The following is a 26,849-nucleotide window of genomic DNA, read 5'->3' on the forward strand; positions in this document are numbered from 1 at the left end:
AAAGCTTTTTATTTCTTTAAAATTACGGTTTTTTATGTCTGAAAATACTAAACATTTATTCTCCTTGGGAAAGTTAACATGACTTCATATTCTAGTGCATTGTCTAAAATAACTTTGGAAAAATAAAAAAATTAAAAAAAATGAAATAACTGAAGTCAAAATTTTATTCTCTGATTTTCATATTTCTTTTCTCTATATTTAAATTATAGCCATAAAAAATGTTGTAGGTATATTTGACACTTCTGTCTGTTCTAGGATCTTGAAAGTTCTTTTTTTTTTTATTTTATCTTTCTTTCTTCCTAGGTAACTCTGTTCCACAGGATATATGCTGTATGGCAGCTGATGGAAGGCTAGTATTTGCTGCTTATGGAAACATTTTCTCTGCATTTGCTCGTAATAAAGAGGTTTGTATCATTGAACTATTTTAATTTTTTTGTCTTTTTTTGTTTTTTTGTAGTTAATTGTCATGATAGTGGAGGTAACTTTAGTGTTGCCATCTTTAATCTGGGACACTCCAGACATACTCTTTTTTTTTTTTTTTTAATGCATATTAGTTTTCTAAAGGAAGAGAAAATGGATGACATTAACTACATTAGTTTTCTTTGCCAGAGATGACCATCAGATTAATTAGGCATTTTCAAACTTTTCATGCCTGGTCTGGTCTCATATCTGGAGCTGTCTGCTCTGTATATTTGGTTGGGATAGAATTTAGTTATGTGTATTCTGAAAATGCTTTCATGGGAGATTCCTAAACAAACGTACCGCTGCTTTATGTAGATTGGCATTTTTGTTCTGAACAACTCAGCTCATGGTTCCTTTTCTAGAACCAAATACTTGTTCCATTTATATATAGAAGCTAGATTTTCTGTTTTCTTCACTGCTAAGGAAGAATTTTTTTCTTGTCTTAATCTGTCAGTTGGTTTCTAAGTTTGTCCTGGAACAACTAATTTGAGGGATAAACTAGCTCTAGTGCTCCAGGGAAAGGGAAAGTGATAGTGGGAATGCCTGAAAACTTACTAGGGTTGATAAGTGTTCCAAAAGTACTCCATCATCACTACCTACGGTAGAGGGAGGCAGTTTACTTGTGTTAATGGGGCCTTTGTGAATTTTTAGAGCATTAGGGGAAATGTTCATTTTTCCACACTATATTGCAGTTTGTTGTGTTTCTTGGAGGGTTATATATAGAAAGTATGGGTGGGAAGGCAGTAAGAGACTATCAGGCAGTAAGAGATTATCAGCAGTAAGAGACTATCTGTTAAACCCATAGTGCTAAAGGGGCAAGTAGTAGAAATGTGTTACTAAAGCCTGGTGAGAAATGAAACCATGGGGAACTGTAGTTACTGAAGGGTGAGGATCAAAACAAAAAGTATTGGCAAGAAGCCTATATCTCTTACCCATCCCATCTGGAAAACAACTGGTGGTGGAGACTGTAGAGTTCAGCCTTCTGAACATAACTTTTCCAAGATGCAGGGGTTACATTGCTTGAATTGGGTGAGGTACCCAGCAGTCTGCATGCCTCCTTCCTGAGCTAGTGAGACTGAGCTTCAGAGGTCTCCTTTCTCTGTTCTGAGTCTAGGCTTTCACTTCCTTATTATTGAACTGGCTGGGAGAACAGCTGAAAATGCCTGATTCCTTGCTGTTTGTTAACCCATCCTTGGATAATCAGAAATTGGACCTTTATTTCTTAATGTGAGCATCTTTAGGATTAGCTTTTTGGGGGGACGGGAGGGGAGTTATATGAATGATATTATGTAATAATGAATAATTTGAATTTTTTTTGAACTTTGACATTATAGGTGGTACATACTTTTAAGGGTCATAAGGCAGAAATTCATCTTTTGCAGCCCTTTGGGGATCATGTTATTTCTGTTGATATTGACAGTGTTCTTATTATTTGGCACATATATTCAGAAGGTAAGACTTAAACTAATTTATTGCTTTAATATGGGATCCTATGTATGTAGGTAAAATTAGATATTTGTGTGAAAGTATTTCTATATCAGAGGTGCCATATATAAGTGTAAATAATTTTTTAGAAAATGATTTTTAACATTATTAAAAAAAAGTCTTCTTTAGAAGAAATTGGATAAGCAGTTTTATTTTTATTATTTTTTATTTTTATTTTTTGAGATTTATCGATTTATGCATACAGGAACTGGGGTATAGGCCAGCGCTGCGGTCGGTGAGAGGAGCCACCAGAGACAGAGTGGGGAACAGAACAGGCAGATTGACTGAAATACACTGCTGAGGGGAGCAGCGGGTATGACAGGAGAGGTCTGCCTTACCATGTGGGTTTCTCCCTGGCCAGTCTGGGGATCGGACTCGTGCTGCAGAGGCTGCACACTGCTTCATAGTGCGGTGCTTAATCCCTTGCGCCACCAGGGAGGCCCTGGATAAGCAGTTTTAGTCAGCTAGTTGAGTTAACTGTAGTGTTTATCTCAACCAGTGCATTTTTCCATTATAGTTCTAGTGACATGTTATTTTTTTCTGTGGAGAAAATACTGGGTATATGTCACACCTGCCTAATTCTTGATTTGTGTTTTCAACTTTCTATGAAGGTTATATTAGTAATCTTTGAAGATCATATAATCTGAAGGAAAAATAGGCACCTGTTTCTAAGGCTATGAGTCAGTGTTCTTTAAGTTTGAAACACTGAGCTGGTTGGTTTATTCTCCTTGGGAATGTTAACCATGACTTCATATTTTAGTGCATTGTCTAAAATAACTTTGAAGTCAAATTGTATATGGGACTATGTATTATCTTCAAAGATTAGGAATTGATAACCTATATAGCCCCAACTTTCCTGAATAAAAGTTTACACCTTTAACTTATACCTCTTCATTAATGTAGTGTTTAATGCAGTATGTTTATTTTTAATAAAAATCTTGGGGATTTTCCCTCTACCCCTCATCCTCTGAGAGTTATTTCATGTTTTTGTTAAATTAGTCACTATTTTTTTCTTGGGTCAAGCAGAGAGAACAGAATTCCAAAGTAGTCACCATGTCAGGAGATCATAGTTAGAGAATCTAATTCTTAAATTTTAAATTTGTAATTGTCACCTGTTCTTATGTTTCTTAAACTGGTACGCACATACCCTGGGAGCCTGCAGCAGTTTGCTAAATAATATGTGAAACTTAAGATTAAGTGAAATGTACTGTCTTTGATTCTCAAATTTGGTGAAAATTTATTTTAACCATGGCTGAAAACTTACATATAGGTTTTTTTAATTTTTATTTTTCAAAGATTTATTTATTTATTTGTTTATTTATTTATACAAGCACTGGGTACAGTCAGAAGCACAGGAGGGTGAGAGAATTCACCAGAGCAAGAGTGGGGAACAGAACAGGCAGACTGATGAAAAAATACACTCCTGAGTGGAGCAGTGGGCACGGCAGGAGAGGTCTGACACGTCACGTGGGATCCCTCGCTGGCGGCCAGGGATAGAGCCAGTGCTGCAGAGGCTGTGGGCAGCTTCGCAGCCCAGCGCTCAAGTGCTACACCACCAGGGGAGGCCTTATACGTTTAATTTTTAAAAATGGTTTTGATTTTACAGTAAGTGATCACTGGCTGTGCCATGCCCCTCCACAGAGTTAAAAGTTGTTTTCCCTTCCTGTTAAAGGTTATTTTGTTAAAATGTACCAGAAGCGCTGTTACTAGTCTCATCAAGGTTTGCTTCAGGCTTTTTACATCTTTGATGTTCCAGCAGGCTCTCTAGGTATTTTGCCCTTCACTCCCTGGAAGAACTTAGTACAAGTTTTTCACTTAACAACATTCTCTCAGACTCTTGATCAAATTATAAAAATAGTAAGGCAAATCCCTAGTGGCACTTTTTTAATGCTATTTTTTTCTTTTCTATAAGCCAATTTTGGCAGAGTAAAATTTTTATGGTATTGATATTTGAAATTTTAGAAAATTTTCTACAGTCTAAATTACATTTACAAATATCTCATATTTGTTTAAATTTTCAAGGAATGCTTATAGGTTAGTATATAAATCTTTGATTTATGTTAGTATATAAGTCTTTGTACAGTAAACTTACTTTAAATTCTACATATATGGGTATATGAAAAACTTTTTAAACTTTTTTATTAAAAAAATGCATTATTTATAACTTTCATTCTTGTAGAAGAATACCTGCAGTTGACATTTGATAAATCAGTATTTAAAATTTCTGCAATTTTGCATCCGAGTACCTACTTGAATAAAATACTTCTTGGCAGTGAACAAGGAAGTCTGCAGTTGTGGAATGTAAAGTCCAAGTAAGCAATTTACTTCAAAAATGACTTAGGTGACTCCTCACTTATCCTCACCTACTATTCCTTAATGCATACTTAAAATCTTTCAGGTCTCTTGTCTTTCTGTGTTTACTTGGAAGGCTTTCAGTAAGTATTCATAGCATCATATATGTGAAAGCTGGCATGTGGTCCTGCACATAGGCAACTTTATAAGTGCTCTGTGAAAAGTGTACTATAAAGAATTCATACAGCTATAGAAGAGCTCTAATAAAGTAATATAGAGTCAGAAAATAACTGAGATTCTCAGTGGGCAGCTTTTTAGATTTTTGATAAATTAAAAAGTAAGAAAGCAAGCAAATCAGTGTTAATTTAGTGTTAGCACTAAAGGTTAGGGTAAAAGGTTTATATCATCAACCACAAACATGATGAACGTCTAACATAATATTGGCCTAGATAGAAGACTAGATAAATGATTTTGAATAACTCTACTTGATATTTGAACATTCATGTGTGGGGGGGAAATAACAGTTTAGACTTCTTTACAGAGCAGTCTATATTCCAAAGTTCTTATAGGTTTGAAAGGGAAAATAAGATTGTTGGAGATTTAATATTTACCCTAGTTCTTAGTTTTAAATCAGTATTTCCATTCAATTTAGCAAATGTCATTGATCACCTACTCTGTGCCAAACTCAAGGATAATCACTGAGATACTGCCCTGCCCCTAAGGTTATCTCCATAGTGTCATTATATGATGTTTATTTTCTTTATTGTATGTTTTTTTTTTAATTTCAATTTTATTTTTATATTTCCCATACAATCGCAACCCCCTTATTTTGACCCCAGTCCCTCCTTTCCCTGCTCCCTACCCCCCATAGAGTGTCTCTGGTTCATAGTTGTTTGTTGATTTTGATTTTAACTTTCTTATAGTTATTCTTTTTCCTGGTCTCTTATTTAAGTTTTCTAGATTCCTGCTGAGTGAGACCATCCGGTACTTTTCTTTTTCTTTCTGGCTTATTTCGCTGAGCATGATCCCTTCCAGCACCATCCATGTTGCTGCAAATTGCATGTGTTTATCTTTTTTGAATGCTGAGTAATATTCCATAGTGTATATGTACCACTGGATCATCTTCTTGACCCAGTCATCTATTTTTGGGCATTTGGGTTATTTCCAAAGCTTAGCTATTGTAAATAGTGCTGCTATAAACATAGGGGTGCAGGTGCCCTTTTGAATTAATGTTTCTGTGTCCTTTGGGTAAATACCTAGGAGTGGAATTGCTGTACACCTTGCATAAATGTTGCAGAACTAATCTGTGACTCCTTACAGAATTTAGTACACGATTTACTACTATATTATCATAAAAATTTCACATAGCTCTCTTTGCTCCAGTAACTTACTATTTGTCATTCCATGACTTGATGCCAAAATTTAGAGTAGTATCACCATTGTCATAGAAAAGTTACGTAATATGAGTAGTATTGCAGTTTCAATATATATATATTTTTTAAGATTTATTTATTTATACAAGCACTGGGTACATTCAGGAGCGCGGGAGGGTGAGAGAATTCACCAGAGCCAGAGCAGGGAACAGAACAGGCTGAGGGGAGCAGTGGGTCTGGCAGGAGAGGTCTGTCGCACCATGTGGGACCCTCGCAGGCAGCCGGGTATCGAGCCGGCGCTGCACAGTCTGTGGGCAGCTTCACAGCCCCACACTCAACTACTGTGCCACCAGGGGAGGCCCAGTTTCAATGTATTTCTTTTTGTGCTATGTTTCTAGAAATATTGCAGTGAAAAATAAGTTCTGTCTATATTCTAATGTAGTCTGCATTATAAAATGATTTTTTACTTATTTTTTTCCTCTACTTTTTTTAATTTTAAATTTGGGGTTATAATTTTGATCTTATGTGTATATATTCCATTTATCTACTCTAAACCACCTGTCCCAATGCCCCCTCTGTCTCCATTTCCTCCCTCCCATCTATTCCCTCTGGTAACTAGAAAATTCTTTCACTGAGTTAAAAGATTTATTCCTACTGTGTTTTGGCTATGTTTGTTTTTTGTTATTTATATTCCATAGATGAGTGAAACCATCTGCTGGCTTTTACTTTGACTTACTTGACTTAACATAGTCATCTCTAGGTCAATCCACTTTTTCCTCAAAGCCACTGTTTCATCTTTTTTCTTTGTTCTCTAATTTCTTTAAAAAGTAGCATAGAATAGTAGTTAGTTGCAATTTGGGATCTAGAATTGGTCTGTCTGGGCTCTATTAATTACCACCGTATTTGCATAATAATGACCTTAGAAAATCTTGGTTTTTTATCTGGGAAATGTTGATAATATGTACCTACTAAGACTGAGTACTAAATTAGTCATTTTATGTACTTATAATAGTGTGAGGCAAAGTAAGAACTTTGCCAAAGTAAGAACATAAATATCACCTGTTAATGTTTCACTTTTGAATATGTATCTGATTTTGTATTCCTCAAAGAAAAGCTTTCAACTATTTTTCTTCTTGTAGTAAACTCCTGTACACATTTCCAGGATGGAAAGTTGGAGTGACAGCTCTTCAACAGGTTAGTTAAGTCAAAGAAATAATAAGGTTAATAGTAGGATCTTTCATTTTCAGGGGCGCAGCCATCTTTTAAACCTGAAGTTTAAATAATATGTAAACTAGTTTATCTTTATAAATATCTGAAGAAAATAGTGTTTTTATATGAGTCTGCAAAATATGTTTGTGTAAATGAATGAATGTATAGCTATTGTACTCTTTCTAAAATCAGTGCTTGCACTTACTCAGTTTATATGCAGTCCTTTATCTTTTGTCACTACCATTAACCTTGCTCTGTTTTTGCTACCTAGAAGAATCCAAAGATATCAAGTGAATAGGTACTTTAGAAGCAAGGTATCATTAATATTAATATCACCAGCTTCTACACTGAGTCTACACTGAGTCTCAGATTTAGAAGTTGCTTGATGGCAACTCAATAAAATGTTTACCTTGTTTCTGTTCTGTAATGGTATTGGATTTTGATCTTCTGTACTAAAACAGAAAATTAATAGGGCTGTTATATCAAGCCATTGTATAAATGGAAGAGACTAATTGTCAAACTTGACTTTTAATAAATTTTATGGATTTTTTAGTTCCTTTAGATAAATAATTCTTTATTTCCTTTGTAGTTGACCTCTTATGTTACCATTTATGTTTTCTAAGAGTTGTCTCTTTTTCTGTTTCCACTCAATGATCTATAGTGATAACATATCAGATTCTTTTTTTTTTTTTTAAATCTCAAGGACCTGGCTGCTGCACTTGCCTCCAGATCAGATTCTTTTTCTGTTATTGTTGTTTTCTTGCCAAGTCAGCTGTTTTAGGTGCAGGGAGGTGGTGGTGACTATTGCATTTAAAACCTGGAAGTAATTTGGAAAAATCATTCCTAAATACTTCCATAGGTAAATGCCAAAAAATTTAATGTATGTTAGAATAGCCATATTTACTGTTTTTGTCACCTTCAGGAGGATATTCCATTATGTCTACTGGTAACAAGTAACAATGTGTATCATTAGAATTATTATAACTATCTTGATTTAAAAAATTAAAAGTTGGATAATTTAATTTTCAGGCACCAGTTGTAGATGTTGTTGCTGTTGGCCTTATATCAGGTCAGGTTTTTATTCACAACATTAAGTTTGATGAAACATTAATGAAATTTCGTCAAGACTGGGGACCTATTACTTCCATATCATTTCGCACAGGTAACTTTTAACTTATTGTTGATAAACATTAAGTAATATGGTTAAGTTTTTGGTACATGGTCTTTCTAATTTTATGAATTAAAGGGGTGGAGAGAATGTTAAGTTTAGTGATACATGTTTTTCTTAATGTTTTTTTTGTTTTGTTTTGTTTCGTTTTAATAACAGATGGTCATCCAATAATGGCAGCTGCAAGCCCGTGTGGCCATATTGGACTCTGGGACCTAGAAGACAAAAAATTAATTAATCAAATGAGAAATGCACATTCTACAGCAATTGCTGGGCTAACATTTCTCCATAGAGAACCACTTCTTGTTACAAATGGTGCTGACAATGCTCTCAGGGTAAAATGATTATTGTTGTTATCTGGCTTAGCTGAGTTACCTTTTGGATTATTACAAGCCTGCTTTAATGTATTAGCCTTGAACCTAGAGGTTAAGAAGAATATGAGGGGCCTCCCCGGTGGTGCAGCGGTTGAGCGCAGGGTTGCAAAGCTGCCCGTGGCCTCTGCGGCGCCGGTTCGATCCCCGGCTGCTCCCCGGCCGCTCCCCGGCCACCGGAGGAGGGTCCCACATGGCGCTCAGACCTCTCCTGCCGCCCGCTGCTCCCCTCAGCAGTGTACTTCGGTCCTTCTGCCTGCTCTGCTCCCTGCTCTGGCTCTGGTGAATTCTCTCACCCTCCCGCGCTTCTGACTGTACCCAGTGCATGTGTAAACAAAACAAACAAACAAACAAATAAATTAAACATGCCTCTATAAAAAAAAAAAGAAGAATATGAGATGAGGTATTGATATAGATGAAACAAAAGGTACAGTATGCTTCATGACTGCAATGAAGTAAAAGTTATAGCTAGCTTATCTGTTCCTCTGCTCACATTCTGGCATCAGCAAACATACCTAGTAGGTAACTTGTCTTCTTGCAGATCACTTAACACATTATGGAAGAATACTCCTTTTTTTTTTCTTGACAGATATGGATATTTGATGGTCCCACAGGTGAAGGACGTCTTTTGAGATTCAGAATGGGACATAGTGCTCCTCTTACCAGAATCAGATATTATGGACAAAATGGACAACAAATTCTTAGTGCAAGTGAGTGTTTGGCTTGTGCTATTAGTCTATTACAGCAGTATTGAGAGCAGGATGCTTCCTAGTTATTAGGTTTGGTATTTACCCATTTTTAGACTCAAATATCCCTTTGAGTGACTTGAAAATTGGTAAAATAAAGTGATTCTTTTGAATACTTTAGGAGCACTGTTCATGATAATATCTTTATTGAAGTGTCCTTAGAGCTAATCCTCACAGATAGACTAGGCCTCTGAAAGGATGGTTTTTCTGTATTTGAATACTTTGTAAATTATTGGTAGCTCATTTTATCTTTTGTTCTTATTAAATGGCATTCTGTGCAACGTTGAATGGTACAGTGAAGTATATATAATTGCAGTTTGGCTCTCTTTAAAGTGCGCAAACTGCAACATCGATTTTTATAGAACTTAGTTTTGAAAGATATGTGATTCAATGGTCCATTGTTTGATGAAGCTTGATTAAGAATTTTCTGTACATATCAACAGGTCAAGATGGAACTCTTCAGTCATTTTCCACATTACATGAAAAATTTAACAAAAGCTTGGGACATGGTAGGTCATTTGCAAGACGGAAAAAAAAGCTGCTGAAAATATTTTGCTCATTAAGTAAAAACATGTTTTCAATTTTGTTTTCATTATCTTTGTAAGCTAATGGCACAATCTATTCATGCATGTATGTGCTTCCAGATAAATTCCAGGATCATTTTAAAATCAGTATCAAAATAATTCCTCTTGGACTTAAATTGGAGAAATTTTCTATCTTCAAGATTCACTGCTAGAGATATGATACATAATTGTTCAAATTGTCTTTTATGTTCTTGGGTGAAGTTTTAGTTGTCCTTCTTGGTCCTACATGTTTAAGATGCTCAGTGATACATTTTTAAAATATATGTGATTGTAAAATCTAATGATCAAATATTGCTGCATTGTAGAGAACTCACTGTTTTGGTGGGTTTTTGTTTTTTGTTTTTTTTTTTCCGTAGAAGAACTGGACTGTAGGCTAGAGGTGCAGGGTAAGAGGATTCACCAGAGACAGAGTGGGGAGCAGAATAGGGGGATCTATTGAAATATACTGCTTAGGGAAGAAGTAGGCGAGACAGGAGAGGTCCACTGCCCCAGGTGGGTTAGCTCCCTGGTCTGGGATCTAACTCAGACTGAAGTGGTGATAGTGCTGAGACTAAACCCCTAGACCACCAGAGAGGCTCTTAGTGAACTATTCTAATAATTATTTGGTTGTTTCTTTTGATTGATGTGACTATAAGATCATATTATTTGCAAAAAAATTGATATTTATATTCATTTTATTATGTTTCATTTGTTATTTAATTGTATATGCTAAACTTCATAAGCAGTTAAATAATAGTGGTAGTACAATCTCTTTTTGCTATTCTGACTTTAATAGGTAATGTCTTGAAACTTCTGATGAATTTCGTGTAGTTTATATTCACTTTTCATTTAGGATTGATAGCTATGTTCTGCTTTTCCAAACTCCCTTTTTCCCTCCTCAGGATTAATAAATAAAAAGAGAGTCAAACGTAAAGGACTTCAGAATACCATGTCAGTGAGACTTCCACCTATCACTCAGTTTGTAGCTGGTAAGTTCATATTGTATTTTGAGAAGTTCTGTTTTGTCATTAATTTCTTACTATATATTTCTCTCTTTTCTCCTTTTCTGTAAATATTTTTGAAATATTAATAAGTATTTGCAGGTAACCCCACCTGCATTTTAACCTTGTGTGAAAACTAAAAGTGAGTTAGAACTTGGTGTCTATTAACTTCAGTCTTTGTTTCATAAAAACTATTGACAAACAATATTTGATATTTCATTTTGTAACTTTTATATAAGCGTGGCATAATTAAAGTCACTAAATGTAAAGAGGTAAGAATAGTGAACATAGAGCTCTAATTTAATGAAAATACACTTAATATAGTATGTCATTTGAGCAGTGCTTCATTCAATAGAGTAATCTTTCAAAAAATGTAGACAAGTGATGAGTGCAAGCTATCTTAGGAACAAAATAGGCATTGTTTACTTTTCAGGGTTGTTATAAGAATATACTGACTGGTGAGGTTTTTTTGTTGTTTCTAACTTTAATTTTGACCAACTTCCCATCTGTTTTCTATTTAAGAGCGTTAGTGATCTTTCTAAAATTATGTTACTGACCTGCTCAAAATTCTTTCAGTGACCTCTGATTACCTTTGGGATGATATCTCCTCTCCTTAAGATACATTTCAAGATTCTTTGTAATGTGTAATAGCCCCAGTTCCCTTGCCTGCCTGCTTTCAAGAAAATGCTTCACTTACTTGCTGTGCTTGATTTTTTTAAATTACTCTTGAAGGTGTGTGTGTATCCTGTGCTTGGTTAATTTCTACTTGTTTCACTGCTTCTTTCTTGGAGTCATTGACTACTTTCCCCAGATCTCTTAGTGATCTCCTACGTGCTCTTATAATATAGTGTCAAACTGTATTTTAAATTCTTCTGATCATAATCTCTTATCATATTGAAAGCTTATTGCTATAAGTAATTACCTGTTTCACCACTGTGTCCCTAGTGCCTAGTGATAACATGAAGTATTAAATGGCTTATTAAGTAATACATAAAAGAATGAGGATATATAAAACATTATGATTTGTGATTTTCTTTGTGTTTTAGAGGAAGCTCGGGAGAGTGACTGGGATGGTATAATTGCTTGCCATCAGGGTAAGCTGTCCTGCTCAACCTGGAATTACCAAAGATCTACAATAGGGGCTCACTTTCTCAAGCCGAAAGAGCTAAAGAAAGATGACATAACTGCTACGGTAAGTGACCTTGGTGGTGAGGGCGTTGTCAGCTCTCAGATTGCCATGCGGTCATCATGTCATACTCAAGTGTATTAATAATGGTAATGTTTGAAAGAACAGTTTATTATTTTGAAATTTTGTGTTTTCTTTTGAAATTGAAATTTAGTGTTAACTCTCCCAAATTGCAAAGAATTAAGTTAAACTTTGCTTAATCAGATGTAAGCAAATATTGCATATTTCGATTTTCTAATTAATAAAGGGCTACTTAGAATATACTTTGAAAATGATTCCAGCATGTCTTCTTTCTAACCTGAATTATGCTGAGTATATGTTACTGTATTTAGTGAATGTCAATCTTAAGATTTCTTCCTTTCAGTTTTCTTTTTCTTTCACTTAGAATGTTTTCAAAGTTCATCCATGTTATAGTATGTATCAGAACTTTATTCCTTTTGTGGACATACCACATTTCGTGTAGCCATTCATTGACTATTTGATAGATATTTGTGTTGTTACTACTTTTTGACTAATGCTGTGACAGTGTATACACGTTTTTATTTCTTCATGTTTATACCTAAAAGTAGAATTGTTAGGTCATAAAGCAACTACATTTAACATTTTTGAGGAACTACCAGTCTGTTTTCCAAAGATTGCACTTTATTTTACTTTCCCATTAGCAATGTATAAGGGTTGCATTTTCCATAGGTCCTAGCCAACTCTTGTGATGGTTTGTTCTTTTGATTATTTCTGTCCCAGTGGACATGAAGTAATATCTCATTGTGGTTTGATTTGTGTTTCCCCAATGACTTAACATCTGAGTATGTTTTCATGAAATTACTGGCTGTTTGTATATCTTCTTTGGAGAAATGTCTATTAAGAGCATGTGCCCTTTGTTTAGTGGGATTATTTATCTTTTTAATTTTATATTTCTATTTATATTATGGCTGTTTGCTCTTTGTAGATATGGAAACAGATATTTTCTTTTTTTTTTTAATTATTATTTTATTTTATATAATTCTTACATCATTTTTCATTTTTGCACAATGTATGCATTTTCTTTTTGGTTATATTCCCCATTTATTTATGCATACAAGAGCTGGGGTGCAGGCCAGAGATGCGGGGGGGTGAGAGGATTCACCAGAGACAGAGTGGGGAGCAGAACAGGCAGATGTACTGAAATGAACTGCTAAGGGGAGCAGCGGGTGAGACAAGAGAGGTCTGCTGCACCATGTGGGTAGCTCCCTGGGCAGGGATTGAACTGCAGTGGCTGTGGATAGCTTCATTGTGCCCTGTCTACTAACCCCTTGTGCACCAGGGAGGCCCCCAGATTGTTTCTTAGATAAGTGATTTGCAAATATTTTTACCATTCTTTGGGCTGTTGTTTAATTTCGTGTGTATCATTTTCAGCATGATTTATTAATCATGAGGAAGTCCAATAATCTTTTTTTAATTGCTTCTGATTTTTGAAAGATTACTGCTTTACTCAAGGTCATGAAAATTTATTCCTGTGATTTCTTAAAAGAGTTTCATAGCTTTACCCATTATATTTAGAGGCTTTAATCCTTTCTGAGGTAATGTTTGTGTGTGATGTGACATAGTGGATTCACTTGCATAGAGATGCATCCACTTGTCTCAGTATCGTTTTTCCAAAAGATTAGTATTCTTTACCGTTTGGTCTTCACGCCCTTGCCAAAAATTATTTGGCATGAATGTGAGGGTTTTTTCCTATATTCTAAATATGTCTATAAAACATATTACTAATACCCATACAGTCTTGATTATGGTACCTTTGTAAAAGGTGTTTTATAGTATGTTTTGGAACTAGGAAGTTTGAATTCTCTAAATTTATTTTTCTGAGATTGTTTTGGCTATTCTGATTTTTTGTATTTCCATATGAATTTTAGGATTAGCCAGTTTTGCCAGTACAGTTTTGCCATGATTTTAAAAAGGACTGATTTCATGGATTCCATAGATCAATTTGAGCAGTGTTGCAATCTTAATATTCTAATTTGCGAGCATTGCATGTCTTTGCATTGTTTAGATCTTTAATTTCTGTGAGCAGTTGTATAGTTGTCAGGTATAAATTTCACTCTTCAGTTAAAGTTTTTCCTAGTATTTTGTTCTTTTCAATGGAATTGCTTTTTTAATTTCATTTTAGATTATTCATTGCTATTTAAAATATAATTGATTTTGTATCTTGTAACCTTGCTGAACTTAATTTTCAGTTATAATAGTTTTTTTAGTGGATGCCTCTGCTTTTGAAAATGCTTATTATAAAAGTATAACTTCAAATTTGAACTTGTTTTATACAGATTTCTTTGTAAGTATGTGTGCTCTGTTCTCCATAGTATAAAATTCAGTCTTGGGCCTCCCCGGTGGCGCAGCAGTTGAGCGCTGGGTTGCGAAGCTGCCTGCGGCCTCTGCGGCACTGGTTCGATCCCTGGCTGCTCCCCGGCCACCGGAGGAGGGTCCCACATGGCGCGCAGACCTCTGCTGCCGCCCGCTGCTCCCCTCAGCAGTGTACTTCGGTCCTTCTGCCTGCTCTGCTCCCTGCTCTGGCTCTGGGAATTCTCTCACCCTCCCGTGCTTCTGACTGTACCCAGTGCTTGTATAAATAAAAATAAATAAATCTTTAAAAAAAAAAAAATTCAGTCTTAAGATTTTGTACTGTTTTCCTAAGCCATGGTAATTCTATTTTAAGTTTCTTAAGGTTACCTGCACAGTTTTGAGTAACTGTTATAGAAAAAAATTTGTGGTACATGACAACCACAGCGGTAAGGAGAATTACTAACATTTTTTGTGTGCTGACTTTCTTATAGGTTCTCTGCCTAACACAATATTGCTTTCCTCACCACAATTCTATGTTATGATCTATTGTTAACCTCTTTGTATGAACAAAAATGTGAAACTAGTAAGACATTGTAAGCTCAGTAAAACTAATAAAGGGAAAAGATGGCATTTGAACATTGAACTACCCATTCTAGAACCTCTATTTTAACTCAGAGCCTGTAGTGATCACTCATAGAACAATTACTTTGTGTATAGACGGTGAATTTAACTGGTGTTGAGTTGTTTGTCTGGCAAAGTCAGCTACCTAGAACAGTGCCAATAACCAGTAAGTAATAAAGAAAAGTAACTTAGGGAATGCATGCTCTAAAGTACTGTTTATTTATTATTCAAAGATAACCCTTACAATGTACTCATTTTTACTTGAACTGTTTTCATTAGTAGATCAGAATAAATTAGAAAAAGATACTGCACAAAGCCAGCCCACTAACAACAATGATTCCTATTAAAATAAACACAAGTTCTGAAAAGTTGAGTAAGGCCTTTAGAGACATGTATTACTCATAAGTTAGTCTAGTATTTTCCTTGGTTCCTGAGAGCATACGTTATAATAAAGCATAAAGATTTATTAGTTTTTAAAAATAAAGGTAAAATCATATTTGTCCTCTATTTAGAAAGATAGAATGCATTTTAAGATTAGTGCGTAATTTGCTATCTGAAATGCTGTTTCCGTGTTTAATAATGCTAATATTATTAATACCACAGCTGGCATTATCTAGAGAAATATATGTAAGTTAAATATACTTATGTGAAAGCTATGGGAGTATATCTCAATTCAGATAGTTGTTTATTAAATTAATACTGCTGTGTTCCAATGTTTTCTTTTCAGTCTTAGATGTTACTTCTTTAGGCATAAATTCAGCAGTTTTGAATTGTCTCTTAGGGATGTCTTTGGTCATGACCAAGTATATAGCCAATTTCATGTTTAGTTTTTTATCAACTGTAGAAACAATTATATGGAATGCTTTACCTTTAGTACTGTTTTGAATGATTAAATATTGAAGATCTACTGGTGTACAATTCTGACCTTGTAAATTTTAACTGAATTAATTTTGGTCATTTTATTTCCTTCAATAATCGTTTCTTCAGATTTAGAGACTGGAGATAGAATGAAGCAGAGTTTTCTTACATACCCAAACATAATTACATTTTAATCAAGAAAATGAGTGAAGTCATTCATTTACCATGTACTTATTTTTAAAAAGATAATAATTTTTAGATAAAAATATTTTGGGAACCATTAAGTGGTAGAAATGTTAAGTCAATTTTTTTTTTTACCCCTAAGGCAGTGGATGTAACTTCTTGTGGAAACTTTGCTATAATTGGTCTCTCATCAGGAGCTGTAGATGTATACAACATGCAGTCTGGCATACATCGAGGAAGTTTTGGCATGGATCAAGGTATTGACTTCTTTTTTCTTAATTTTTTAAAAATAATACTGTTGTTAACATTTATTAAATTCTTGAGTTCTGAGCATTTTGTTAAAGTGGTGGATTAGGCTGTTATCAACCTACATAGTAGGTATTACCATTGCACCTATTATAAAAACCATGTTGGATAAATTAAGGGAAAGTAGACATTCTGTGAATTAAAATTTTTGTTTTCTTCTTGCTTTATGCAGACCATTTTAATGTTTTTTTTTAACTTTGTGATATAAACCTGATGAATTTTGTTTTCACTTGAGCAATATTATAATCTTCTCCCTAATTCCTGAAATCCAGATTAAGCTCAAGATTGTAGAGGATAAAATAGTGATAACTTAGATATTTTGAATGAAGGAATCACTCAGTGTTAATGTTCAGTGAGACACTACCAGTTCTGATTTCTCTTTTTCTTTTAATGTCTTTTAAAGCTCATAAAGGTTCCGTTAGAGGTATTGCAGTGGATGGACTAAACCAGTTGATGGTGACAACTGGTAGTGAAGGATTACTCAAATTCTGGAACTTTAAAAACAAAATTTTAATCCATTCTATGAGCCTCAGTTCATCTCCAAATATAATGTTGCTCCATAGAGACAGGTAAATTTTTTCTTTTATGAGAATGGATTTTCTTATTGATGTTTTTAGTAAAAGTTCTTAATTTAGGTGAAGTACATAATATGTCAGGTGGGAAAAATCGCAGTGTTTTAATAAAGAATAGCATCTCATTTAATTTCCCCAAGGGATTAACAAAATGAGATTTTAATTAGTTAAAATTTGTTTAATAAAACTGGTATATTTCTCTTACTAGTGGCATTCTGGGACTTGCTTTGGATGACTTCTCCATTTGTGTTCTGGACATAGAAACGAGGAAAATTGTCAGAGAGTTTTCTGGACACCAAGGCCAAATAAATGACATGGTAAAATAAACATAGATGCTTAAACAAAACTTGCCTGATTTCTGCTTCTAATTGGACCAAATAATTCAAGAAGTGAAACTGGTATCTGCTAGCTGCATTAAACCCATTACATGGGGAGTTATTAAAAATTATATTTTGGGGACTAATTTCCTTTTTTAAGACTTTTTTTTTTTTTGGAGGGACCTTTGCCAGTGGCCGGGAAACGAACCAGTGCTGCAGAGGCTGCGGGCAGCCTCGCAGTGCAGCGCTCAACTGCTGTGCCACCAGGGGAGGCCCTAAGACTTATTTTTTTATTTATATATGCATACGGGGGTGTAGGCCACAGGTGCACGGGGTGAGCGGGTTCACTAGAGACAGAGTGTGGAGCAGAACGGCGGATCTACTGAAATACACTGAGGGGAACAGCAGAGGACACCAGAGAGGTCTGCTGCACCATGTGGGTAGCTCTCTGGCCAGGAATCAAACTCATACCGCAGCGGCTGGCAATATCTCGAAAGCACTGAGACATTAACTCCTGTGCCGCCAGGGAGGCCCTAGAGGTAATTTCAAAAAAGATATATATTTTTTCCTTTTATTAAATTTTTAAATTTTCTTACAGTGTTCATTTTTGTACAGTATGATTTCTTCCCTCAGGTGTAGTCCATATTAATATCTCACCACCACGTCACCCATGAACCATCACCATGGTTGTGTGTTCTTCCCACTCTTGTTTTGATCCCTCTCCCTCCCCCTACCCTGCTCTTAGCCTCAGATCTGTAATTGCCTATAAATTTTGTCATTTTTCTTTTTTTGTGATCCAATATTTTTCTTTTTCCTTCTGATTTATTTCACTGAACATAATCTCTTCCACTTCCATCCATGTTGCTGCAAATGGCATGAGTTCAGCTTTTTTGATTGCTGAGTTGGCTTCCGTTGTGTATATGTACCACATCTTCTTGATCAGGTTATGTTTTGGGGCATTTAGGTTGTTGTTTCCATATGTTAGCTATTGTAAATAGTGTTGTAGTAAACACAGGAGTGCAGGTTTCCTCTCAAACTAAAGTTTTTGTGTCCTTTGGATAGATTCCTAGAAGTGGAATTGCTGGCTCATAGGGTAGATCCATTTTTAGTCATTTGAGGATCCTTCACACAGCTTTCCATAGTGGTTAGATCAGTTTGCATTCCCACCAACAGTGTAAGAGGGTTCCTTTTCCTCTACATCCTTAGCAGCATTTGTTGTTTGCAATTTTTTAAATATGAACATTTTTTACTGTTGTGAGATGGTATCTCATTTGTGGTTTTGATACTCAGTTCCCTCATGATAAGCGATGTTGAACATTTTTTCATATGCCTATTGGCCATTTGCATTTCTTCTTTGGAAAAGTGTCTTTCTAGCTCTTCTGTCCATTTTTTGACTGGATTGTTTACTTTGTTTTCATTGAGTTGTATAAGCTCTTTGTAGATCTTTGATATAAGTCCCTAATCAGTTGTATGGAGTGCAGATATTTTCTCCCAGTCTTTAGGGTATCTCTTCATTTTGGTTATTGTCTCTTTTGCTGTAGAAGCCTTTTAGTCTGATGTAGTCTCAGCTGTTTATCTTTCCCTTTATTTTCTTTGCTTAAGGGGATGAGTCCTCAAAGGTATTTCTGAGATCTATGTCATGGAGTTTTTTGCCTATGTTTTCTTCTATATATTTATAGTTTCAGGTCTTATATTTGGGTCTTGGGTCTTTTATCCATTTTGAGTTGGTTTTTTTTTTTTTAATTTTTTTTTAAACTTTTTTTTTTTTTATAGAGGCATGTTTTTATTTATTTATTATATTTGTTTGTTTGTTTTGTTTATACATGCACTGGGTACAGTCAGAAGCGCGGGAGGGTGAGAGAATTCACCAGAGCCAGAGTGGGGAGCAGAGCAGGCAGAGGGACTGAAGTACACTGCTGAGGGGAGCAGCTGGCGGCAGGAGAGGTCTGCGCACCATGTGGGATCCTCCTCCGGTGGCCGGGGAGCAGCCGGGGATTGAACCGGCGCCGCAGAGGCCGCAGGCAGCTTCGCAACCCAGCGCTCAACCGCTGCGCCACCGGGGAGGCCCTTGAGTTGGTTTTTTAATCCATTTTGAGTTGGTTTTTATGTATGGTGTGAGATAGCGGTCTAGTTCTATCCTTTTGCATGTAGTGGTCCAGTTTTCTCAGTACTGTTTATTGAAGAGACTCTCTTTGTTCCAGTGGGTATTCTTTGCTCCTTTGTCATAGATTAGTTGACCATATACATGTGTCTGTAAGTCTGGGTTTTCAAATTGGTTCCATTGGTCTGTGTGTCTGTTTTTGTGGCTTTGTTTGACGAGTGGGAGTGTAATACCTCCATGCTTCTTGTTTTAGTCAGGAGAGCTTGGCAATTTGAGATTTTTTGTGAGTCCATATGAATTTCACCAATATTTGCTCTATTTCTTTGAAGAATGCCATTGAGATTTTTATTGGAGCTGCATTGAATATTTAAATTGCTTTGGGTAAGATGGCCATTTTAATAATGTTAATTCTGCTGATCCATGATAGGGAATGTCTTTCCATTTCATTGTCTTCTGTCTTTTATCAATGTTCAGTAGTTTTCTCAAACGAGATTTTAAAGGAAAGTTTAGAATTAAAAGCAGTATAATATTTCTTAGGGAGTTGATGCCCTAAGATTAAAGAGTGATTCGCAGGGCTCATCTTTTCTCTTAAGCCTAAACACGATCAAAATATACTTTGAAGAATGAATGATCCATTGATGAATGAGTATATAATTTTTGAATTAATATTAGACTAAGCAACACTCATTTCTGTTTTTCTATGTGCATAATTAATTAATAGGAGACATGGGATATTGGTATGTTTATTCTAGTGTGTGTTTATTTTGGAGTTTGTATATCTTAACTCCAAAAGAGTTTAATTAATAATGTTAGCTTACTACTATTATATCGTGTGACGTAAACTAGTTGGAAAAACATGTCTTGTTAAAAATGCTTTTAAATATAGGAAAGATAAATAAATTTGTCAGTTTAGCACTATTTAAAGTATGTAGTCATTTTGCATCAGCTGATACCTGGATTACTTGAAAGATGTAAAAATAAATGTTAACTACTTAATGGTAATCCCGATAGCTACATTTATTTATCCATTCTCACACCAAGAAATCAGAATTTGCAATGCTTACCCATTTCCTTAAAAATAGGAAAAAAATTGGTCAGGAAATTGGAAGATTGGCAGAATTACCCATCAACAGAATTTGTTGTGATAGCTTCTATAGAAATGAGGGTGGGAGTAGAGTATTTTTCATGAAATGGCATTTTTGAAAACATCTGTTGGTGTCAACTTGCTCTTCCTATTTCATTCCTGTTCAAACTTCATTTTTAATATATGTCTGGAGTTTCTCCTATTTAGTAATAAATTCATTCTGTTAAATCTGTGATCATTATAATATGACTTTGCTCCTGAGAGTCATTTTTCCCCTCCTTTAACTGTCTCATTATCTTGCTGTAAATTGAGCTCTAGGGGAACTTGAGGTTTGAACTTCAATATCACACCGCTTTTTGAACAAATACTTTATTTTGCTAGTACTGATGGTCGTAGATGATAACTATGGTGTGGTTAGACTTCTGAATGGACAATCTACTTTTAAAACTAAGGTTTTTCCTTTTGTATTTTCTTTCATGTTTTGTCTCACTTAAGCCTCACAACACCTATGTGCTACAAGCAAATTAGCACTAGTGTTTATCATTGGCAAACATAGGGCTTCAAGGTGGCATAGTTTATTATTTAAATTTATTTTGAATATAATCTTATTATTATTTCAGTTAAAGGACAAATACAGGGAAACCAAATAAGGAGTTGGGAGCGGGGGGGAACTAGAAGGCAAACTATAAATCTGAGACATGTAGTAGTGTAGGAGGAGTGAGAGGGGTCAAAATAGGGGTGGTAAAAGCTCAAGAGACTATGGTGACAGTGGTGATTTGGTGGTGGGAATTTTATGGGGATTACATCTGAGGGGAGAAATTAAACTGTACAAAAATGAACAATGATTAAATAAATAAATTAATAATAAAATTAATTAAATTTAAAAAGGAAAATAACCTGATTATTACAGTTTTTAAAAATACATTTTAGAAATAAAACATTAATGAAGTCAATGAGATTTTTTTTTTTTTAATTTTTTTTTTAAGAGCTGGGGTACAGGCCAGAGGTGTGGGGGGTGAGAGGACTCACCAGAGACAGAGTGGGGAAAGGAGAGGCAGATTGACGAAGTACACTGCTGAGGGGAGCAGCGGGTGAGTCAGGAGAGGTCTGCTGCGCCATGTGGGCTGCTCCCTGGCCAGCCAGGGGTCTAACTGGAGCTGCAGAGGCTGTAGATTGCTTCATAGTGTGGTACTTAACCCCTTGTGCCACCTGGGAGGCCCTATTTTTTGAATTTTTTTATTTTCTTGCATTGTTGTTCATTTCTATACTGTAATTGGTTTGTCCCTTCAGGTGTAGTCCCCATAGTCTTCAGCACCGTAGCAGCCAGGACCCATCACCATATTCCCTTGTGCTCTTCCCTTCCCTACCTTCACCCCCCCATTCCCTTCCCTTCTCTTGCTGTATGTCTCAGATATATGGCCAGCTTCCAGGTTTTGTCTTTTTCTTGACCTTGACAAGGAGTTTTTAAATAAAGCTACAAGTGAAAGTAGAAGGACTTTTTATTTAATGACTTTAATATTTTAAGAAAATTTGTACTCCTTGTTTTTAAAATCATTTTGGATTAATTCTGAGAAAGCCAGTTGAATTTATAGACTCTTGTTCAAGGAAATGATGCTATTATTGCTTCACAAATATTTTATATCTGAAATTAGGTTAACAAAATATTTCTAATGTTCTCAGAATAGCAGTTTTATGTTTAAAAATGATTTGTGGTCGGACCTCCCCTGGTGCCGCAGCAGTTGAGCGCTGGGCTGCGAAGCTGCCTGCAGCCTCTGTAGCACCGGTTCGATCCCTGGCCGCCAGCAGGGGTCCCACATGGCGTGCAGACCTCTCTTGCAGTGGCCGCTGCTCCCCTCAGCAGTGTATTTCGTCAGTCTGCCTGTTCTCTTCCCCACTCTGGCTCTGGTGAATTCTCTCATCCTCCAGTGCTTCTGACTGTGCCCAGTGCTTGTATAAATAAATAAATAAATATTTTTTAAAAGTGCACTAAAAAAATGATTTGTGGTCAAACACAGTTTGTTAGACATAAATAATAGATTAGGGAGTAAAAATTGGGTGATACTATTAAGTTTTTTTTTTTTTAATGTAAAAGGCTAATCCTTATTTGTGTACAAATCAGTGTTATATAAGAAATGGTATTTTTTTAATGTAAAATTAGGTAATCAAAAATTTATTCAGTTGAATTTATTTTTTTCATTAAGCCTGCATTGTCTGTTTTTGGCATTCTTTAAGCTGTTAAATATATGCGTATAAATATATATAATTTTTTTTTTAACTTAAAGGCTTTCAGTCCTGATGGTCGTTGGTTAATAAGTGCGTCAATGGATTGCTCCATTAGAACTTGGGATCTCCCATCTGGGTGGTGAGTTTATTTTAAAATCCTTAGATGATAGAGGATTTCTTAGTCACTGTCTTTACATGTGAGTTTTACCTGTAGTTAATAGTTTATGTGATTTTTGTAAATGGATCTATTTGTGAATTTTTTTAACCTAATTCTGTTTTAACCTTGTAATGTTTTCCATCTCTTTAAAACAGCAGAGTGCAGTACCATAAAAAATAATAGTGAGGAAAATGCAGTCTTTACTAGGTTTTCATTTATTGCCAAAGGGAAATATAGAACTGTATTGCATAAATCTTAAGAAGGCTCTTTTGCCTTTTTACTGCTACAAAATAGAGTTCAGGTTTTATGACTAAACTTTACGTTTTGAGGAATTTTTATTGTTAGTTCATACTGGATTTTAAAAGTTTAAAAAATCAAAAACCTAACTTTCCTTTGCATAAATTTTATTTTCTCTGTAACATAAATCTTGAAAGAAGACATTTTAAATACAGTGATAAAAATGTGTCTTAAGATTTGGGTAATACCAAGCTGTGTTCAGAAATGTTTCCCTTGTTGAAACTAGCTACTAAAATAGCACTTGATGAGAAAACAATATCTAAATTCATTAAATCATTTGAACAGTGGAGACCTAGAGCGTATGTGGGGCCCACTTGCACCTGAGTGCAGTCATGCTTTGTTGTTCAGTTATGTTGGAATAGATACATTTTTAAATTACTTCACTTAGAATTACTTAAAGCATGAAAGAATGCATGTTTTGATAATAACAAAGCATCTAAATTAACAGAAACTTAGCATCAGGAAAGAGCAAGGTGAAAGAAATGAGAAGGAAGATAATACTTTTTAATTCTCTGAAATATTTCTAAATTAATTTTGTTCAATTATTTTTCCTCTTCTTTCTCAGAAATTGGATAGCTCATACCTGAAAGCATTTGACCTTTAGAAAGGAAAAACCCTGATGTATTCATTTCCCTTCAATGGTGATATAGGAATGAGGCACACCAACCTACTTACCCACATACATACTAGATTTGGAATATGCACAGCAAAGAGTGTTGTCGTTGGGTCCAGCTGTCTTAACTAGGGACTTTTGTCCACGGGTGTGGATAAAATAAAGTGTGATGGCTGTGTACTTCAACCTCAAAAAGCTCAACAAAAGTTAGCAATTAATTTAAAAATAAAAAATGAATTTAGGGGCACCATTAGAAATATTAGTAGTCCCTTGCTTCTTGGATCTTTGCCTTTTTCTAAAAATGAACATTGTAGCTTGAATTGCTTTTACAGTAGGAAAGTTGCTTCAAATAATAAAGTTGACCGAATAATACCCTTTTCATTTTCCACTTACGTGTACTTTAGTTCATGTTAAATGGGGGAGAGAGATTACTACTTAGGAATACAAAATTGCCAAAATATTTTTAAAATATGGTGAGTTTTGTCTTTAGAATGGAAGAATTAGGATCTGAAAGTAGCATTGAAAAACACTGACTTTTGACTCAGCATTATTCCTTTTTGCTAAGTTTCTTATTTTAGTAAAAAGCAAAACATTTAAATCAGATGGATTTTCAACTCTTGTATCTTATTTTTTGGTGAACACTCAGGCAATTTTAAGTGAATGGAAAAGCTTGAAGCCGGGATAAACGCAAGAGCAAGAAATTACTCATATAAAACTCACTTGTTAAAAATGAGTTGTTAAAAAACTAAAATACACACTGGAAAAAAAAAATTTTACCAAAGAAAAACATTAGTACTTCTCTGGTTAAGATTTTAAGTGGAGGGCCTCCCCTGGTGGCACAGGCGGTCAAGCGCCATGCTATGAAGCTGTCTGTACCCTCTGCAGCACTGGTTCGATCCCGGCTGGCCGGCGAGGGTCCCACATGGTGCGGCAGACCTCTCCTGTCTTGCCTGCTGCTCCCCTCAGCAGTGTATTTCATCAGTCTGCCTGTTCTGTTCCCCGCTTTGTCTCTGGTGAATCCTCTCACCCTTCTGCACATCTGGCGTGTACCCCGGTTCTTGTATAAAATAAATCAATCTTTTAAAAAGAAAAAAGATTTTAAGTGGAATAAGTGTGAAAGTTTGAAAAGTAGTATTTCACAACTGCTGCTGCCTAATCACAACTAAAGTAACATTTATCATGAGCTGCTATATACTTTTTACTTTTCATCTTTTCTCATTTCCTGATAGGTATAGATAGTATTACTGTATTTAATCCCATTTTACAGTGATTTTCTCAAGGTGGTATAGTTTGTAAATAGAAAACAAAAATAAGTATAGGAGACAGAAGTAGAGTTCCCAATAGTTGTGATGTCAGCCTTGTTCACATTGTGTCATATATTCTAAGGTTGAATTGATTTTCTTGATATAGAAGATATTAAGGAAGTGAGGAGTTAACCATAGTAATTTAGGTTTTTTGATGCCCCCCTTTTTAAACATAATTAGTGTAGCAAAATTTGGAGATTCCTCAGTCTTCTTCAGTAAGCAATTTTATCATTTATATGGCATGTTAAATATTTAAGGAATGAATATACTCATTACAGAGCCTGAAAAGTGAAACTATCTCTGAGTAAACCATTGGGTGTGGTAACATACAGGTGCATCCATCTGGAATTGTGCCTATTTAAAACAAATTGCATAGGTACTGAACTGTTTCCTGTAAAGTTTTTTTTTTTTTTTTAAATTGTTAAGTATTGTTTTGTGTTTGTAGGATTCTTAGAGAAACAGTTGATATTTTTTATCTCTATAGTTATCTTTGTCATCTACAACCACCACCATTTTTTATTTCTGGTTGTTTTTGATCTATTGGAAATCTAGGTTGAACTTTTTGAGAGTGAGATGATTGATTTTTTATTTTATTCTCTCATCTCCTGGTTCCTATTTTCTGAGGCATATTACATGAGAAAAATTATAGTAGAACATTGTATTGTGAAAGCATCATGTTGTTCTGTTCATTAAAAATTTCTCTCTAGGTGATTCCATTTCTGGTGATAGAACTTTTAGAAACTATCTGCATTTGTTAAGAACATAATCAGAAATGACTTACTGAGAGTTTAGCTATATGTGTAGGGCTCTTTGCTTATCACACTGATTCCTGAGAATGGGAATTTTATTTCTGTTCTCTCAGAAAATAATTATAATTTACCTGTGACTTTTCATTTTATAGAATTAGCAGGAGGCTGTATGGTAATTAATCTGGAATTAAGCCTGTATACATATGCTCTATGAACTAATATGACAGTATAAAATATGCTGTATGTGTGGAAACCAACTTCCTCAATTTGATGTTTTTAAATAATGGAAGACTAGTCTACCCACACAACAGCTGTGGAAATCAAGTTGCACAATAAACTTGACAATTATAGTATCAAGTAAAGTAAATTTGCCCAAGCAGTAGATTCTGTTTTAACAGTTACTAAACATGTTTGGAAGTTTCATTTCTCCCATACTTACACTTTTGATGAACAGAAATTGATCAAAACAAAGATGAGTGTTTTAGGTTTAATCTTCGTGTATATATATTCAGATAGTGTTTCTTCATGGTTTGGAGTAAATGAGTTTATACAAGTAATTTAAGTGTTTAGCTAATGTTTTCTAATTCCTTGATCTCTTGATTCTCCAATGGAAACCATTGCTTGAAGGTTTGAGCAGAAATCAGGTTATTCCTCATCTTTTTTCCCATAACTGGGAATTCAGTAATAGTCATTGTTCTGAGTCTACTTTAGCCTGAGTTTATTTCTAGTGTTCCTTGTTTTAGTTTTCCCTTCCTATCTGGCACTCATTATTTAAGATTTACATTTTTAATACTCTATGGACAAATTGAGATAGATGTTTTATCATTGAAAAGTCCCTACTGTCTCCACTGGAGAGTCTTTGTTTATACTGAGTCTGCTTGGAGCTTGTTCTGTGAGTCAGAAGTGTAGGCAGCCCCTGGGTGTGTATGTGCTGTCCTGCTGCTTCTTGTGCCTTTACATAGTGGCTTTACTAGAGTTTATAGTTATTAATAGAGCAGACTGCTCTGGTGACAGTACTGGCTCGTTGCTTTTAACCCTGAGCACGTTTTTAAATATGATGTGTTCTGAGTTCTGATACAAGAAGGATAACACTGCCCCAGTGAGGGTTTTGAGGGTGAATTGATAGACTAAAGTGTTTAGACTACTTCCTACTTCCTATTAGTGCTTCCTATGAAGCACTAATCCCTTAGAATGGGAATTTTATTAATGTTTCTCTCAGAAAAATAGTTATAATTTACCATATTTTATTATAGTTTTAAAAAAAAAATAATTAGTGGGGCCTCCCCTGGTGGCGC

General features: G+C 35.1%; 1 protein-coding gene across 1 annotated transcript in view; it reads left to right on the plus strand.

The window, feature by feature from the left end:
- Positions 1 to 26,849, plus strand: part of WDR36 (WD repeat domain 36) — a gene marked incomplete at its 5' end in the record, with an annotated part of 42,342 nt that overhangs the window by 5,173 nt on the left and 10,320 nt on the right. Inside the window, 14 exons of the mRNA XM_084233721.1 lie at positions 304 to 404; positions 1,797 to 1,914; positions 4,127 to 4,259; positions 6,752 to 6,806; positions 7,851 to 7,983; positions 8,149 to 8,324; positions 8,950 to 9,070; positions 9,550 to 9,615; positions 10,572 to 10,658; positions 11,717 to 11,862; positions 15,974 to 16,088; positions 16,541 to 16,706; positions 16,918 to 17,026; positions 22,494 to 22,573. Of these exons, the coding sequence (XP_084089847.1) occupies positions 304 to 404; positions 1,797 to 1,914; positions 4,127 to 4,259; positions 6,752 to 6,806; positions 7,851 to 7,983; positions 8,149 to 8,324; positions 8,950 to 9,070; positions 9,550 to 9,615; positions 10,572 to 10,658; positions 11,717 to 11,862; positions 15,974 to 16,088; positions 16,541 to 16,706; positions 16,918 to 17,026; positions 22,494 to 22,573 (1,606 nt within the window). The remainder of the gene's footprint in view (positions 1 to 303; positions 405 to 1,796; positions 1,915 to 4,126; positions 4,260 to 6,751; positions 6,807 to 7,850; positions 7,984 to 8,148; positions 8,325 to 8,949; positions 9,071 to 9,549; positions 9,616 to 10,571; positions 10,659 to 11,716; positions 11,863 to 15,973; positions 16,089 to 16,540; positions 16,707 to 16,917; positions 17,027 to 22,493; positions 22,574 to 26,849) is intronic.

The sequence above is a fragment of the Talpa europaea genome, assembly GCF_964194135.1.
Source record: "Talpa europaea genome assembly, chromosome: 5".
Lineage (NCBI taxonomy): Eukaryota > Metazoa > Chordata > Mammalia > Eulipotyphla > Talpidae > Talpa > Talpa europaea.